We start from the raw sequence: 15,922 nt of genomic DNA, 5'->3' as shown, positions 1-15,922 counted from the left end.
AGTCTTTGTGTGGATATATACTTTGACTTCTCTCTGGAATGTACCCAGGAATGGAATGGCTGGACCATTCCATTCAACAGATGTTTAACCTGTTGAGGAAGCAACCAGATTGTTTTCCAAAACAGTTGTACCATTTTGCATTCTCCTCAGCAATGTCTGAGGGTCTCCAGTTTCTCCACATTTCATCAACACTATTTCTCTTTTTTAGAAAATAATACCTATCTTAGTAGGTTGTATGATGTGGTTCTGATTTATATTTCCCTAATGAGTAATAATGTTAAGTGTCTTTTCCTGTGCTTATTATCCATTTATACATTTTCTGTGGAGAAATGTCTATTTAGATCCTTTGCCCATTTTTTAAGTTGGGGTTGTCTTTTTATTATTGAGTTGTAAGAGTTCCTTATACATTTTATATACAAGTCCCTTATGTGATAGATGATTTGCAATTTTTTTCTCTCATTCTGTAGGTTTTCTATTGTCTTTATGGTGTCCTTTAAAGCACAAAAGTTTTAAATTTTTTATTCACTTGTTGTTTGTGGTTTTGGTATCATGCCTAAGAAACCATTGCTTAAGCACAAAAGTTTTAAATTTTTTATTCACTTGTTGTTTGTGGTTTTGGTATCATGCCTAAGAAACCATTGCTTAACCCACCAAGGTCACAAAGATTTGATTCTATGTTTTCTTCTAAGAGTGTTACAGTTTTAGCTCTTATTTTAGTTCTGTAATCTATTTTGAGTTAATATTTATATGTGGTATGAGGTAAGGGTCCAACTTCTTTCTTTTATGTTGGCCATCTGGTTTCCCCAGCACTATTTGTTGGAAAGACACTATTTGTTGGAATCCCCTTGGATTGTCTTGGACTGTAAATGTGAGAGTTAATTTCTGTACTCTGTATTCTTTCCCACTGATCTACATGTCTATCTTTATGCCAGCATCACTGATACTGACTATTACAGCATTTAGTAAGTTTTGCAAATGGGAAGTATGTGTCTTCTGGCTTTCTTCTTCCTTTTTAAAGATTACCTTGGTTATTCTGGATCCTTTGAATTATTGGTGGTACTTTTCTTATAAATACAATATACTAGAAAAATGAAATGACCATAGTTTAATGTTCCTGTGGGAAGACAGCTCATGGTAAATAGGCAGTCCTTGAGTAACAGAATAGTAAAACATTCACTTGCCCTCACTATGTGCTTATTGGACTTTTCACTGTTTGATCCACTATTTAATGTTTACCTGCCCTAGTATACCTACAGATTTGGATGTTTTAATTTAGATGAGAAATATAAATAGTTACAGTGTTTCTAAATGGTGTACTGTAAAATTGATGGAAAGATATACTAATGAAGTACACACATTTGTGAAGCTTCTACACCTTGCCACCATGGTATGGCAAACAGCCATGGTTTTTCATTGCAAACTTTTTTGTTGATTTTTTTTTTCAGTGCTGGGGATTAAACCTAGGGCCTTGTGCTTGCTAGGCAAGTACTCTACCACTTGAGCCATGCTCCCAGCCCATTTGCTTTTATTTTGTTTTCAAGATAGGGCCTTGCTAACTTTGCCCAAGGTACTCTTGACCTTGGAGTCCTTCTGTCTCTGCTTTTTGAGTAACTAGGATGACAGGCATGTGCCACCCATACCCAGCTTGTAAAGGATCTTAACTACAAATTTTGCCCATATTTCTCAATAGGAAGAGTCACAAAAGGAAATCTTAAGCCACAATAAAATATGTAATTATTATTGATGGGCCCTATCATCCTATGGCTATTAAAAAGTTCTTATTCTGCCTTCCCATAGACACAGTTGCCAGATGTTGCCTATGTTTTTCCAGGACATCATGGAGGCCATTCACAGTGGGAAGATGGGGGTGGGGTTTAGTAAGTGCTCAGGCTTTTTTCAGTGTTTGAATTTACTTCATTATTCAAATCCTTTCCCTTATGTAATATTAATTCTTGAGGCTATAAAGAAAGATTATTTCAGTGTATTCCTTTTTTGTTTTTCAGGATATATGTACAAAGACTATATCTTTATGGTCTTATATTAATAGCCAACTAGATGAATTTTTGAATCCCTTCTTTGTGAATTATGAAAACCATGTGTTATATCCTGTTGCTAGTCTGAGTCATTTGGAATTATGGGTAAACTATTATGTACGATGGAATCCACGGATGAGACCACAGGTATCTTTTTCTTTTTCTTCTTTTCATAAGAGTACGTCTTTCTTTCCAAGTAAAGGTGATGTTATAAAAGATGTATGCCATGGTAGGTATTAACATACTAAATGTCTTCTGCCTTTGCCAGAGTTCCATCCTTTGTGGTCATGTTCCAGTAGGTGCCCCTCATATACCAACCCAATGCCATTTTCTGGGTTAGAGTTCAAAATCTTTCATGTCTGCCTTTCATGGAAAAAAGTGTAGGAAAGTAGCATCTGTTACTGCTTTTGGCTCTTATAAGGTCTCATAAGGTGCTTGGGAGTGTTATGGGTGGAACAGTACCTACGTCTGCATAGCTATCTACCTGTAGAGGTGGTAGAGAGGCCTGTGAAAAATGTGTTGAGGTTCACTCAGAGACTCTGGTATCACAACAGAAAGAGGGCATGTGCTAAGTCATAGAGCAGGCCCTTTGAAAACAGGATAAAGCTTCCCCTGCCCTGTCACACTAGTTCACAGTTACCTTTTCTGAGGTTGAGAAAACAGAATATGGTGCACAGTGAAGGCCAGTCTAGTCTGTCCACCTATTGTGTTTGGTGACTGAGCTCTGGCTGCAGGTCAGGCACCACCAATTATAGTGTTCCTCGAGCACTCCCCATCCTCTGCCCCTCACCCCCACTCTCCTCCACATGGACAGCCAGGCCTGACGGTGTATAAAGGGGTCGGGGGTCAGGGAAGAGAAGACAAATGAAGCTCTCACCTCTGTGGACAGAGAGCTTTCTGCTGAGATTTTTTTCCCTCAAGTTTAATACTGTGAAGGCTTAATGGGAAACTACTAGGAGTATGTTGCTAGGGCATCATTTAACATCACTGCTTCTGTCAGCCAAGGTTAAGGAAACCTTCCTTTCTTCGTCCTCCTCCTCCTCTTTCTTCATCTCTCCCTTTCAGTGTCTTCATGATCTCTGTTCTCATCCCCAAGCCCTACTAATCAGGAGAAGTCCAAACTGTTCATTTTCTTTTTCATTTGCCCAGAACTGGACCTCCAGAGGATACAGCCACTTTTCTAACCCTCCCTCAGCTTGGAATGTGCACTCACTTGTAGAGTTACCTGTGGGCTTCCTCTGCCATGCATACCCTGCTGCCCCAAGCAGCTGCTTCCCATATCCTTCTTGAATCCTCTGTGCTTTGACACCACAGCCCAAGCTGATCACAGCTTCTTTCCTGGATGCTTTCCTGTTTCATTCATTCCATGTGTTCTACATGGCCTCAACTTCAAAAGCCCTTTCTTCTTCTATATTCTGTAATTTGGGTCTGCCATGCTTAGGACTTCAGGAGTGTTTTCTAGAACTCTGTGATAAGTGCTGATCCCAGCACTTATTCTCATCTTTGAGCCAGGCCTAAGATCCAGGCCTCATGTTCTCCATAGCCTGCACCTCTGCTGGCCTCTCTCCTCCCATGCTAGTGGATTCATAAACAGCTGGCTCCTCCAAGCTCCCCAGAAGTATAAGTGCAGAGCACATTTCTATCCTGTCACTGGAGTCCTGGCTCTAAAATTGCTTTATCTGACCTCAGCTGCCTTGTTATGGGCCTCATGAGCACCTCTTTCCAGGCAGTAGTATCAGCTTTATTTACCAACCAAAGCCCACACTTCACCCTTTCCAGCAACTTCCTCCTAACTGTCCTTGTGTATTTCTGCACTAAGCACTTGACTGATTTCTTTCCTGGGCAGCTTGTTTCATCTGCTTTAGCAATATGGAAGGTGGGCTATAGAATATCAGAAAGTCACTACTCTTATTTAAATTACTTAGAGTTACCAGGTCTTGGTGACTCAGAGGACACTTGGTGCGGTGTCTTTAACATTTCTGCAACACACAATTGAGCTTCTCTGTGAACTGAGTGCCTTTGGTTTAATGACGCGTCTCAGGTACTGCAGGAGCCACCCTCTGTCCTCACTCTGTGCTCAGCAGGTTGCTGACTTGAAGGAATGTGACAAGCAGGGAAGGTGCTTGGGCCAGGTGGGAGTGGCTCTGGGCTATGATCCCTTCTGCTGCACTGGTTCTGTCTGCCAGTGTTGCAGGCCCAGCTGTGCATCCCACTGACTCCTTCTCTCTTGCAGACTTGTGTGGACCGGGCACCAAATCTTCCCTAAAGCCTATAGCTTGTATGAGAGATCTGTAAGCAGAATAGGCTTCAGTGAGATGACTGTGATTGTGGGAGCCATAGTACAGCTGCTGTCACTTGAGGTCTTTTGTACCTGCCACTGGGAATTGTGCACATGATTTCATTTAATGCTCACGAAAATCCCCCAATGCAGAGGCTGAAGGGAAGGGCCAGAGAAGCCATAATTCACCAGGATCTTGCTGCCTGGTACATGTATTTGTAGGATGCCCCCAGCCAGGACCTAATCCTATCTTGTTCCTGCAGTGACTGATCAGGGCAAGGTCATGAGCCTCACTGAGACCTCACAACGGGTACAAGTGTGACAGGAATCCAAACCAAGTTCCTCACACAGTGCAGGGACAGTGGTAGGTGAGTGGTCCAGCAGTTTGTATTCTCCCTACATAGAGCTACACAGAATTGAGAACTCCGAAGTCCCTGGGCCATGGCTTTTTATCCTGAATACAGCAGTCACATATCAGCCACCTCCTAAGTAGTGGGCACACAGCATGTTGGGGAGTGGTTTGGTCTTGGTGATAGTGGATGCTAGAGTGGCAAATAAGTGCTTACACAATAAGGCCAGGTACGTTTTCTAGAAGGTTCCCTGTGGCAGCACTAGGATGAATGGAAAGTAGAATGCAGTGAACACTGTGACAGGGAGATGCTTAGGAAGACGGTGTGGATGTGTGGGGTGCTGTATGGTAAGCCAGGTGTGAGCGAGGGGAGAAGGAAGTACAGGGAGAAAAGGCAGGGGCACAGGTCCGTGAGGCCTCCTCTCCGAGAAGGAGGTGGAAGGGCTACTGGCATCCTTTTCTTTGGGCCTTACTGGTTTGTGTTTTCCATGCTAATGCCCATGGGGCAGACACGACTGGAGTTTTCTCTATCCAGACTTGTATTTAAGCCTTGGGCTTTCTGTTCGTTCAGGCGTGCCTTTGCTTAGTTGCAAATGAAACTGCTATGTGAGAAAAATACCCAAAAACCTGTGTGAAGACACAAGGTGATAGCAGTGTATTTGAGTAGCTATGAGCCACCCATGTATAAGGTTATATGTTCCGCAGCATGCCCTGCTCCTGAGAACACGTGTGTGTGTGTGTATGTGTGTGTGTGTGTGTGTGTGTGTGTGTGTGTGTGTGTGTAAAGTGAAAGCTTGATTGCAACGTGTTCCCTCATCTCAATCAAATGATCTGACAGACAAGGAAAATACTAAATAGATCCTAAAGGTAAGAGCACAGCTGTTGCCTACTTCACAATGGCCTCTGGGATCAGCCTTTGCTAAGGAACTCTGACATTTCTGTCCTCTCCCTTCTTCCTGTGGCCTGCTATTGGGCAGATTGTTCTTAGCCTCTTGCTGCTAATACAAAATACAGAGCACTTTGTTGTGTTGGAGACACCTGTGTGCCTTCACTCAGTCCTTTCAGCTCTTCCTGTCACTCTTGCTCTCTTGTCTCTGGCATCCCTCCACGAAGAATGATCACAGTGGCACCCAGCATGGTGTAGTTCCAAGTCTTTGAGCAAGTAGCGGTAGAACTTGGTGAGAGGTAAGCTCGAGAGGCAGGCTGGAGCCTAGAGGCCAGGGTCAGGATGTTACTGGGAGGGCAGGGGAAGGAGCCACTGGGGCATGTTATGGGGTGAATTACATGGTCTGCCTGAGGCACAGGACCCAGCCCTCTAGTTGCTGTGTGCACATGGATGTGGGATGAAAGGAGGTTCCCTATGCTTCTTTCAGTGTCCAGCTAGTGACCTCCCTCCCCACTCATCCTCACCCCCAGCCCTGAGAGTTCCATTATGGAAATCTGCCTTGAGTCTCTGGTATCCTGGTAGGTTCTGAGGAGCTCTTCTTAGCTTGGTGAGCAGGGTGCTAAGAATGAAAATTAGTGGGATCATCTCATTTCTGTGTTTCTCCCCCCCACCACCATCAACAGGTTTAAAAGAAACTTGTGATAAAGCACTGTAATGCTGGGGAATGAGTAGCTGCTGCCTCCAGGTCAGCTCCCTCTACCCTGACATTGCCTGCCTCGGGGTCTTCTGCCAGCTCCTGCTCTGATCAATGAAAATTAACACTAAGTTGTAGAAAGTGCTGATTTTTCAGAACTGTCTTTAGTCAGTGTAGCTACTTATAAAAATGCACAAGTACAGAGAGAATGGAGAGGGGCATCTACATGTAAACACTACTTAGCCAGGCAGCCCGGAGCCAGCTGTTTGCATTGCTGATGGTCTTCAGAAGGCTGATTGCTTCTGAGCCTGCACTTGGAAGCCTTGGCTGACTTGAGGTATCACCTGAGCCTGTGCATTTTCTCCTGAAAAGTGGTAGCTGGACAAAGAGAACATTGGGCAAAGAAGGCCCACTCATGGTGCCCCTTTCATTCCTGGCTTGTCCCCAGGAGCTGCAGGACAGCCTGGGAGACAGTTCAAACTCCTAGCTTGTGGAAATGGGATGCCTGTATACTACGTGGAGGATGGGTCAGTGGTCCAGGACACTCTGGCCACGGAGGCTACTGGGTGGTGAAATAACCATGAAGCTAAGGATCGAGGTATTAAAACTTTGTGTTAAGAACAAATAGTACTTTAACAACAGCTTGCTAATAAGCCTTGTCTCTGCTTGCCACCAGATGCCGATTCACCAGAATCTCAAAGAGCTACTGGCTGTCAGGGCTGAGCTGCAGAAGCGAGTGGAGGAGCTGCAGCGGGAAGTGGCTGCACGTGCTGTCTCATCCTCCTCTGAGCGGGGATCCTCACCTTCCCACTCGGCCACTCCCGTCCACACCTCGGTATGACGGGCAGGGCCAGTATCTCAGGCCATCCTGCCGCTCCACCATCTGCCCAGTGGCTCAGGGACCTGGCCATTGCTGTTATGGCTATAGCTTGTGATCTTATCTCTTAGGGTTAGACCCAGGGACCATTTGTGTGGCTAGGTGACAGCTCCCACTGTCAGCAAGTGCTTTTTGTTTTGTGAACAGCCCGTTACCCTCCTGTCAGCAGTTTCACAGGGGAGCTGCCTCCTCGTGTCCAGGCAGCTTGGGAGAAAGTAGAGTGAATGCAATGCAGTACTTAAGCTTAAGAGCATCTCACGTCATTTCCTTCCAAGTTAGTCCTTCATTAGAAACAGACCATTCACTTAAAGACCACATTGCCAGCCAGTGGCTTCTCTCGACTCTTTGCCACAATTTGAGAGCTGTTTTTAAATGAAATGTTTGGGGAACAGACCATTTCCATCTAGTCTACAACTACCTTTATGCAAGGGTCCTCCTGTACCAATTACTGTTGTGTACATAGAAGGTATTTTTTAAAAAGAGAAACATACCTTTATTTTCCTATGTCCTTTTTTATGTTTAGAATAATTGCCTGAGGAGGCATTTACTCAACTGTACTGTGTGAGAAATTCTTTCCCAGCAAACTTCATGCTAGCTTTTGTGTGGTGCATTTGAAACAAGGTTTTGGATATGCCATTTCAATGGCAATGTGTTACTGTCCTCAAACTAACTCTGGTACTTGCCTCCTGAGGTGACCCAGTCCATTGACAGGAATAGTAGTGAGTTCCCCGCAGCATGGCACAAATTTGGCATGCTCAGTCCCCTGTCTCCGCTGCAGGTAAACTGAGGACTTAGGCTTCTCTGTACAGGTGCTGGCCTCCATCTGACACAGCTCCTTCAAGGAGCAATGTCTGTTAAGTACTCTGGGGCCATGTGACCGGGCACCCTCCCTCCTGTGATGCCAGGTATTTGTATCACAGCAAGTCTGCTTCTACCTGTGATGTGCCTGGGTGGACAGGCACTCATTTTATCATGGTCCCTTCACCTCAGTTTATTCACATGATCTGTCCATATGTTAAAGCAGCCACTGTATTGTGGCTTCGATTTGGAAAAGCATAGCACTCCCTTGCCTTGGTTTTCTCTTCTGAGTCACTCTTAGCTGGTCAGGCCTCTCTTTGCAGTTTTGCTCCTTCACTTAGTGACTTTGAGCTCTGTGACTCCATCAATCCTTTCAGGAAAGAATTTACCATCACCTCTTAGCTCCTTGGTGTGAGATGCCGGCACCTGCCCTGTGCCTGTGTCTACATTGCCAGGCCTCACCTGAGGTGGGAGGCAAACTTTCCCTCAGAATCAGAGATGGCCCAGATGCTCCCAGGACCAGCCCCAACACAGCTGCTTTGTGTTCTCCTCTGGTCTGGGTCAAATCACTGGATGCAATGCAGTGTCCAACATACTGACCTTATTTTTGAAAATATATTCTTAAAAAGGTTTTTTATAATCAAATACATAGAGAATAGCTGTTTTACAACTTGGAACCTTCTGATTCTTACAGAAAATTGTCCTTCCATAAGATTCTAAACATTTATTCAATATTTATTTGATAACCTAAAATCAACTCTCCATTTATATCATCTGGGGGATTTGTTTCTCAATCATAGTTTAATTGATAACAGCTTTTGATTTATGCTCCAAACATATCCAAATGCTCATTTATGAATGGATAAACTGCTGGGCATGGTGGCACATGCCTGTAATCTAGGCACTGGGGAGGCAGAGGCAGGAGGATCCTGGTCTACATAGCAGGATCCTCTCTCAAAAACAACAAAAAATACAAAAACAAAATGGATAAAGTAGTATTCATTGACACACTGATTTTTTTAAATGGGGACAATTTCCCATTTTTCCCCAGAAATATCACTTAATCCCCCAGCTGCACTAGGACTGTTAAATGTAGTGTGGATGGAATGATACTTTTGACAGAACCAGAGAAACCATGAAGGCTGCTCCATGGTGGAGTCAGCTGGTCTGGCACTGGTGGGGTGGGGAGCTGGTACCCGGCCAGGCCATGTCTCCCTCGCTTTGAGTGGGGCAGAGGCCTGTCAACAGGATCCCTAGAAACTCTTATTCAATTTTAAAGCACAACAGAGCACTTCCCTTTGTATGTTCCTAGTACAGAACTGTTTGTAAAACAACTTAAGTATACTTTTGTTATCTAAGCAATCCTTTTGTTGTTTTATTTAAGTGTACTAGAATGTAACACTTTTATGGTTCAAGTTTTTAAAAACTGATACAATATTGTGTTTGCCTCATCTGATGCACTGTATTTCAATCTCTAATTAAAATTATAATATGTTTGCTCCCTGGTCTTTTTGGGGTCTCTCTTTTTAAAGGATTTTCGGTAGGTTTTTCCCTTGAGGAAAATTAGTAAGACTAACGTAACACATATTGAATGTTTACTATGTGCCAACCATAGTTAATATATGTAAAGTTGCCTATATGTGATTTGATTTATTTGTTAATTGTAAATGTAACTTATCATGAGTCGTGAGTGTTTGGGTCGGAGCTGGTAAGTGCTCTGATTTTAAACTCTGAAACCCTCAGCATAGCCTTGAGGAAATCATAGAGACACAGAACAGCCTGGAGACGCCTGAGCCGAAGCAATGGGTCCTCCTTGTGCAGTGCAGTGTGCTCTTAGGCACTCACCAGGTCTACGGATCACACACTTTCAGGGATGGGGTGAAATCACACTGTACCCTGTGGGTCACCTTTCTGTAAGGGCCTAGGGTCGCCAACCCTGTCCATGGGAGTCACTGCTGGGTGAGTAAGAGACCCAGTATTAGGTAGAGATGTCTGGTTTGGCCACCTTCCAGGTAGTGTTCCCAGCAGCAACACCAGAGATGAAGGCTCAATCAGATCCCCACTAACTGTGCAGAGCTTTTGCATAGGAGAGTGACATGGTAGCCTGGGTTTTGAAGATTTTTGTCCTATTCCACTACAAGTGTAGTAAGAAGAAAAGAAAATGCCACTGACCCCAATGTAAAAACTCTCCAGCCACAGCCCAGGGTCTCTGAAGCTTGTTTATGCTGACAAGTCCAGCTGTCTTCGCAGTTCACAGGTCAAGCTGTGAGCTGAGGACAAGGACTTTTGGGACTTGATTCCAAACAAACAGGCCTCTCCACAGGGCTACAAGTGACAGGTGCAAGGCCCCCTTTCCTGCTCTGCTTTTTCTGCCTGAAACAACTGCACATGACTAGGAGCTTCACTGGTTCCTGGCTTGCTTTCAGGAGGACGCAGCAGTGGTGGGCTTGGAAGCTGCCTGGGCAGTGTGGCCAATGTCCATCCTCCCAGAGGTGCTCATGCTGTGTGGCAAGTGGGCTGGGTAACTGATGTTGAATGCCTAAGAAGGCCTCCAAACCCCAGGATGTTTGCAGCTCCTGTACAATGAAGGGGAGGGGACACCTAAAGATAGCCCTGACATTAGGCTGTTCCTAGGGGGGCATAACAGAAGAACTAACCGCCTGGAAAAATACCTTTGGCTGGGCAGGAGGGGAACGAGGACAGCACCACATCACAGAATAGCGTAGCAGAAGGTGGTTAGCATCACTTGACACCGGAAGTATCTTAACACCATGTGAACACAAGGATCTATTGGGTTCCATTTTGTTTGTTTAATGCAAACACTAGACAGTTCACAATTCACACTTGAACACAGGCACGTGAAAAGATGCACAGGGGATTCTGGCAGTCTCCAGCACTTCTTCCTCACCCAACCTCTGCTCCTTTAGCTGGCTTTCATGAGCCATGAGGCCATGCTGCTCGCGCTCAGAGCTCATACTGTAAATGCTGAACTTTTGTTTGAGAGTTCTCTCTGCCAGTTAGGCTGATGGAGGTCGGATCTTTTCAGTTGGCCCTTCTAGTTGGCTCACTTTCTCCTTCCTATCATCTGGGACAGGCCCAAGCTGGCTAACGCCACCTTCAGATGATGGACACAGTCACAAGGAGAGCCCGAGAGGTTTCTGCAGGCCCCAGTGCCCAAGCAAGGGTAAGTGCTGGCGGGAAAGAGGAGCCTGGGCCCCTGGGATGAGACTGTGAAGGGGGTGAGGGGGGCGAGGGCCCGCCCAGGCCCGTCAAGGCACTCTGATTTAGTGCCTGCGGGCCAGTGATGGGTTTTATGCCGAAGGGCTTTGTGCAGAAGGCACCGAGGTAGCTAAGGAAGAGCAAAACAGGGCTCTTTTCACTGAAGTCAGCGCTACTGAGAAAAGGGTTTCACAGACAGCATTTATTTTACACCATGGCTGCAGGGGTTTGAGGCCTTTGCCATCAGATTGGCCTCAGCATAAAGGGAAACTGGACAACCATCCTTAAGTCACCCCATCTAGGTGGCAACAGGTCAGAGATGCAAAGATCCATAGTCTCCTCCAGCCCAGCATTGGCCAGGGTGTGAGCCATCATCTTTTGATGTTCCTGGTGTCAGGGAAGGTACAAACCTGACAAAAATCGACCACAAACTGGCCAGGAGGGTAGGGGGGCCTGGAAACAGGCAAATCTTGCAAGCAGTGCCTCCCTTGCTGAAGAACGAAGGGGGCTTCTTGAAGCCACATCTCCCTTTCAATGGCCAAGCAGGAGGAGGGGGCGTGTCAGAGCCCACAGACACACAGTGGGGATGGGCCAGCCAGGCCATCTGGAGACATGGCACCACCTGACCCTCCACTGTGAGTAGGCTTTTAAAACAATGATCACACTTGACGCATGCATCAGACAGCAAGTGGGGTCAGTTTGGATTTCAGTGGTTTTCTTAGGAAATGGGACTTGCCTCATCCCAGCTCAGCAGACATGAAGGAGCCGATGTACAGCCTGCGGAATGTGTGGGGCCATCATGCAGTCCAAAGAAGCCTGTGGCTTTGTGGCTTTGTGGACAGGGTCTTGCCTGTGCAGTCACTTGTATTCTGCTTTCACAAGTGCTCTTTGACAGGGCAAAGAGGTTATCAATCAGTACACGGGGGTCTAGACTAGCTCAGCCCCCAACCACAGAGCTTGCTGGGGCCAAGGGCCAAAGGAACCTTCTAGGAAGCCAGCTCTGCTCTAGCCCAAACCAGGAGGTACCAGGCGGCTCTGGGCCAGGTGAAGGGTAATCCTTGCGTTCTGTGTTACCCGGTGAGCATGGTTGAGGCGCCCTTCATCAGAGCAGACAGGGAGGACGACTACAGAGCGACAAAGGCAGCAGCATCCCGCGCAGCCACGCCAGCATCCCTTCCCACCCCACCCCACCCCACCCCACCCCCATGGCTAATCGGAGGGCAAGCACGCTTCTGGGTCCCATGCCCACTCTCACACCTGTGGCCCTTCCTACCCATGCCAATCACACACAGGGTAAAACCCGTTTCCATGCAGAAATGACTCCTGAGACCTTTAACCAGGCCAGCCTGGGGTCACCCGTCTCCTCTATGGAATCCAGGGAGAATCAGACCCTCAGGTGACCGCTTCCTACTTCCGGATTCGTAACCCTCAGGGCGGGGCACCGTGAGGCGTCTCTGAAAGCCCGGCACCGAAAAGAAAGCCCGAAATAAAAACCCCGGGTGTTGCATATGTGTGTGGGTGCACACACGTGCATGTGTGAGTGTGGATGTGTGTGTCCTTAAGTGCACGTGTGGGGTGTCGCTTGGTGCTGACTGATTTGCTCCTTGCAGGGGCACCAAGTGAGCCAGGTGCTAGCTGGGCCCCCTACTTAACAGCTTTCAGAGGTCACCGCCGGGGGCTGCCCATCGCCAGAGCCCATCGCCAGAGCGCTCTAGCATGGAGGTAGGGGCTTACACTGTCCTGGGTTTAGATCCATCACCTAGGCAGACATGATCTGCTTTGGCCCTGTCCCCAGCGTCCTCTCGTCCACCCTCACCTCAGTCTTGCCCTCCCCGTACTAAGGCTGGAGCAAGCTGGCTCTGGGAACTCAGTGACCCAGCAGCTTCCGGTGCTGGTGCTGGCTATCTGCCGAGGCTGGGTCTGCAGTGTCAGCACCAAGTCCCCTCAGCTTCCTGCAGCAGGGCACAGAACCACACTCACGAACACCCAGAGCTGTCCGGAAAACTCAGAGCAATGAGAAGCCAGTGACATGGGAAGAGCAACACAGCAGTTGGGGATCCAAATGAATCAGGAGCTGGGTCACAAGCGGTGGCACCCTTCGTGTGCGCCTGCTGCTGAACGGGGTCCCCCTCAGATCCGGGCCACGCCCTGTGGCGGAGGCTCTGCTGACTGCGTTTGCAGCGCTGAGCATTTCACTGGGGAAGAAAGACGCCCGTTAGGAGGGGCTCGTCAGGATCCCGCACAGAAGGTGCAAAGACACAGCCAAGTCCTCACTGGGACAGAGATTTGGTCCCCTGCGTGTGGTGTCCGTCTTGGCCAACCTCACTTTGAGGCCCACTCCCTGCTCACGACCTGGAGCACCCTGGGCCCTGGGTACGGAGTTCTGGATGGGTCAACAGGAGAAACGGAGGAAGCCAGACTGCTCTGCAAAGAACTCTGCCAGTGATGGCTAAAACATCAGATTTGTGTCCGTGAACGCCACCTTAGCAGCCAGCACTCCACATTTGCATCCAGGGCTGCTTTAGTCAGCACTCCCTGACAATGGCCACCGTAGCAGTGGTGTGGGAACAGCGCTGCCCAGTACATGGCACGGGGGGCTGAGTTCCTCCATCCCCCAGCTACCGCCCTCAGCTGATGGGAGCCCCTTGCCCTTCGTCACACAAGCCTTGCCGGGCCTCTGCGCTGCATTCTGGGGTCACAGGCCTGTCTTCCTCAGGGGGTTGGCCATTCCAGGTAACGGCCTAGCCTCCAATTGCTCCATGACCACAGGACAGAAAGGCTGAGGACGTGTGAGTTTGAACCAAGTACCTGTTGTCTCTGGAGCTTGGCACATCAAAACGCTACCCGTCCAGGGGAAAAGCTTCCCACAGCTGTGTCCTAATGTGCCCAGGATGGGTACTTTTCTGCCTGCAGGGAGCACAGCAACCAGTGCTCTAGCTCAGGTGAATCAGGAACAGAGGCTAGCAGCAACAGTGCCCAGATGGCCCTGGCTGTCATCGCAGTGTCCCTGTCCCAAGATGCTGGCAGGCTGGCTTATCAGGACAAATGCTGGCACACCGGGGCCCCTGCACCTTTTGCTCCGCTCAGTGCTGGGGCCACGAGGGAGGCCTTCAGCAAGGGACAGTGACAAAGAAATACTCACCTTGGGGTTCCTCACACACGACAGCTTCCAGGTTCTCCCCCTTCACGTAATCTGCATTGAGTCCCTCTGCACAGCGCAAAGGACAGAGTAAATGATGACTAAGAAAGCAAAGGGGCCCCCATGATCGAGAACTCCCGACTGCGCCTCTACGATGGTGAAATCTGCACAGATCAGCCCCCTGCCCCTGGGCCACCTGCATATTATCCTCCAAATGAAGGCTGTCCTTCTGGACCGCACCGCCAAGGAGTTCTCGTCACTGTCCTTACAAACAATGGTATCGCACGCCAGAGGCCCAAGCCCTGTCCCTGTAGAGCAGCGCCACCATATCAAGACAGCAGCTCTGCCCGGCAGAGAGGGCACCGGATAGCAGGTTCAGCACACCCATGGGGCCATTGTGGCCCAGGGACTGGACAGGTGGAAAGGAGCCAAAGTGCTATGGGAGTGACTGATGGATGCAAGGCAGGGAGGGGCAGATGGCAGCAGGGGCTCACGGTGGAGAAGCCAGCAAGGCCTCCTGCCAGCAAACGGCCTTCCCAATAGCACCTACACAGACAGGGCAACTGGCTTCTCCTGGCAGCAGGGATAACTGCTGTCCCCACCCAAGCTCGGGGGGCCCAGGGCCCACCGACAGCTGCTCTCGTCTTGTTTGGGATCTGGGCTTTGACTGGCCCCTGCACCGACGTGCTTCTCCCTGGAGAAATAACACAGGGCCTGCAGGAAAACCGGGCAGTGGTTCTAAGTGGCCAACTGATCCGACATTGGCACAAGCCACTTAGCTAGCCTGGGCTGTAGGCTCCTGCCTGTCCTTGTAGCTGCTGGGCTCCAATTGGAAGCCAGAAGGGCCCATGAAAAATGCTGGCGTTATTCTTTGGCAGGGGTGGCTGGTCCCTATGCAAAGACAGATAGGTGATAGCCTCAGCGCCTGGTGGGTGGAGGCGGGAGATGTGCCCTTGGGCCTCCAACTCACTGCCAGCTGCCTACCTGGTAGGCACCGAATTGCCTTCTTTCTCTAGTTGCTCCTCCCATCCTGCACAACCCTGACCCTAGCCGTCTTGGGTCTGGGGACAGGAGGTCTGGCTGGTGGCATTCTCACACACATACCAAGGAAAGCTAAAGATGGTGTGGTCACGGCCAAGTCGATGAGTAGCACAGAAGGGGGCGGGGAGGGTCAGCGAGAAGAGGGAGGGCGGCTGGGAAGGGGCTGGGGAACGGATAATGAGGTATCCCAGGCCAAAGCACAAGGAACAATGAGTAAATCAAAGCACGTTATTACCTTGACCTTCTGCTGCATCTGAGGGCAAGACACGAAGCTTAGAACCCCGGAGTGAGAACTCAGCTGCAGGCAACAAGCCTCTCGGGCTTTATGTGAGATGCACTGACCCTCGGCACTGAGGGCAGAAGGGGAAGCCAAAGGGTCCCCAACGGGGGGCCCTTTGCCTAGCAGCAGAAGCTGGGAGCACTGGAGGGGCATCGAGGTGGGAATAGGCCCACTTAACAGTCACCTGCCATCTTCTGGGCGATTTCTCTTCTGTTTTCCCTGCTGTCCACGCCTTGGTGGTTAAGGCTAACTCTGGGCAGAGGCTCAGCGGAAACATGGGGTTGGGAGGTCTCGCCCTGGCTTCTTAAGAACTTAGCCCCACTACAGA

The 15,922-nt window shown here is 48.7% G+C and overlaps 2 protein-coding genes across 17 annotated transcripts in view; one reads left to right on the top strand and one right to left on the bottom strand.

Annotated features, from left to right (window-relative positions):
• Positions 1 to 9,416, top strand: part of Mtmr1 (myotubularin related protein 1) — a 79,436-nt gene extending 70,020 nt beyond the window's left edge. For all 11 annotated transcript variants that reach the window (XM_074062423.1, XM_074062419.1, XM_074062418.1 and 8 more), the window contains 2 exons: positions 2,004 to 2,180; positions 6,917 to 9,416. In XM_074062423.1, coding sequence (XP_073918524.1) covers positions 2,004 to 2,180; positions 6,917 to 7,081 — 342 coding nt within the window. In that variant the 3' untranslated portion in view covers positions 7,082 to 9,416. The remainder of the gene's footprint in view (positions 1 to 2,003; positions 2,181 to 6,916) is intronic.
• A 2,904-nt stretch (positions 9,417 to 12,320) lies between these two features.
• The window catches only part of Cd99l2 (CD99 molecule like 2), a 94,934-nt gene continuing 91,332 nt past the window's right edge, over positions 12,321 to 15,922 (bottom strand). For 2 of the 6 annotated variants that reach the window (XM_074062429.1, XM_074062426.1), the window contains exons 11-13: positions 15,550 to 15,567; positions 14,277 to 14,342; positions 12,321 to 13,329 (exon numbers count right to left, since the gene is read on the bottom strand). In XM_074062429.1, coding sequence (XP_073918530.1) covers positions 13,265 to 13,329; positions 14,277 to 14,342; positions 15,550 to 15,567 — 149 coding nt within the window. In that variant the 3' untranslated portion in view covers positions 12,321 to 13,264. The remainder of the gene's footprint in view (positions 13,330 to 14,276; positions 14,343 to 15,549; positions 15,568 to 15,922) is intronic. The other 4 variants (XM_074062430.1, XM_074062427.1, XM_074062428.1 and 1 more) reach the window with 3 other exon arrangements.

This window comes from Castor canadensis, chromosome X, assembly GCF_047511655.1.
Source record: "Castor canadensis chromosome X, mCasCan1.hap1v2, whole genome shotgun sequence".
NCBI classification, from domain to species: Eukaryota; Metazoa; Chordata; class Mammalia; order Rodentia; family Castoridae; genus Castor; species Castor canadensis.
Note: the sequence above shows the minus strand (reverse complement) of the source record. Positions and strands in the feature narration are given on the sequence as shown.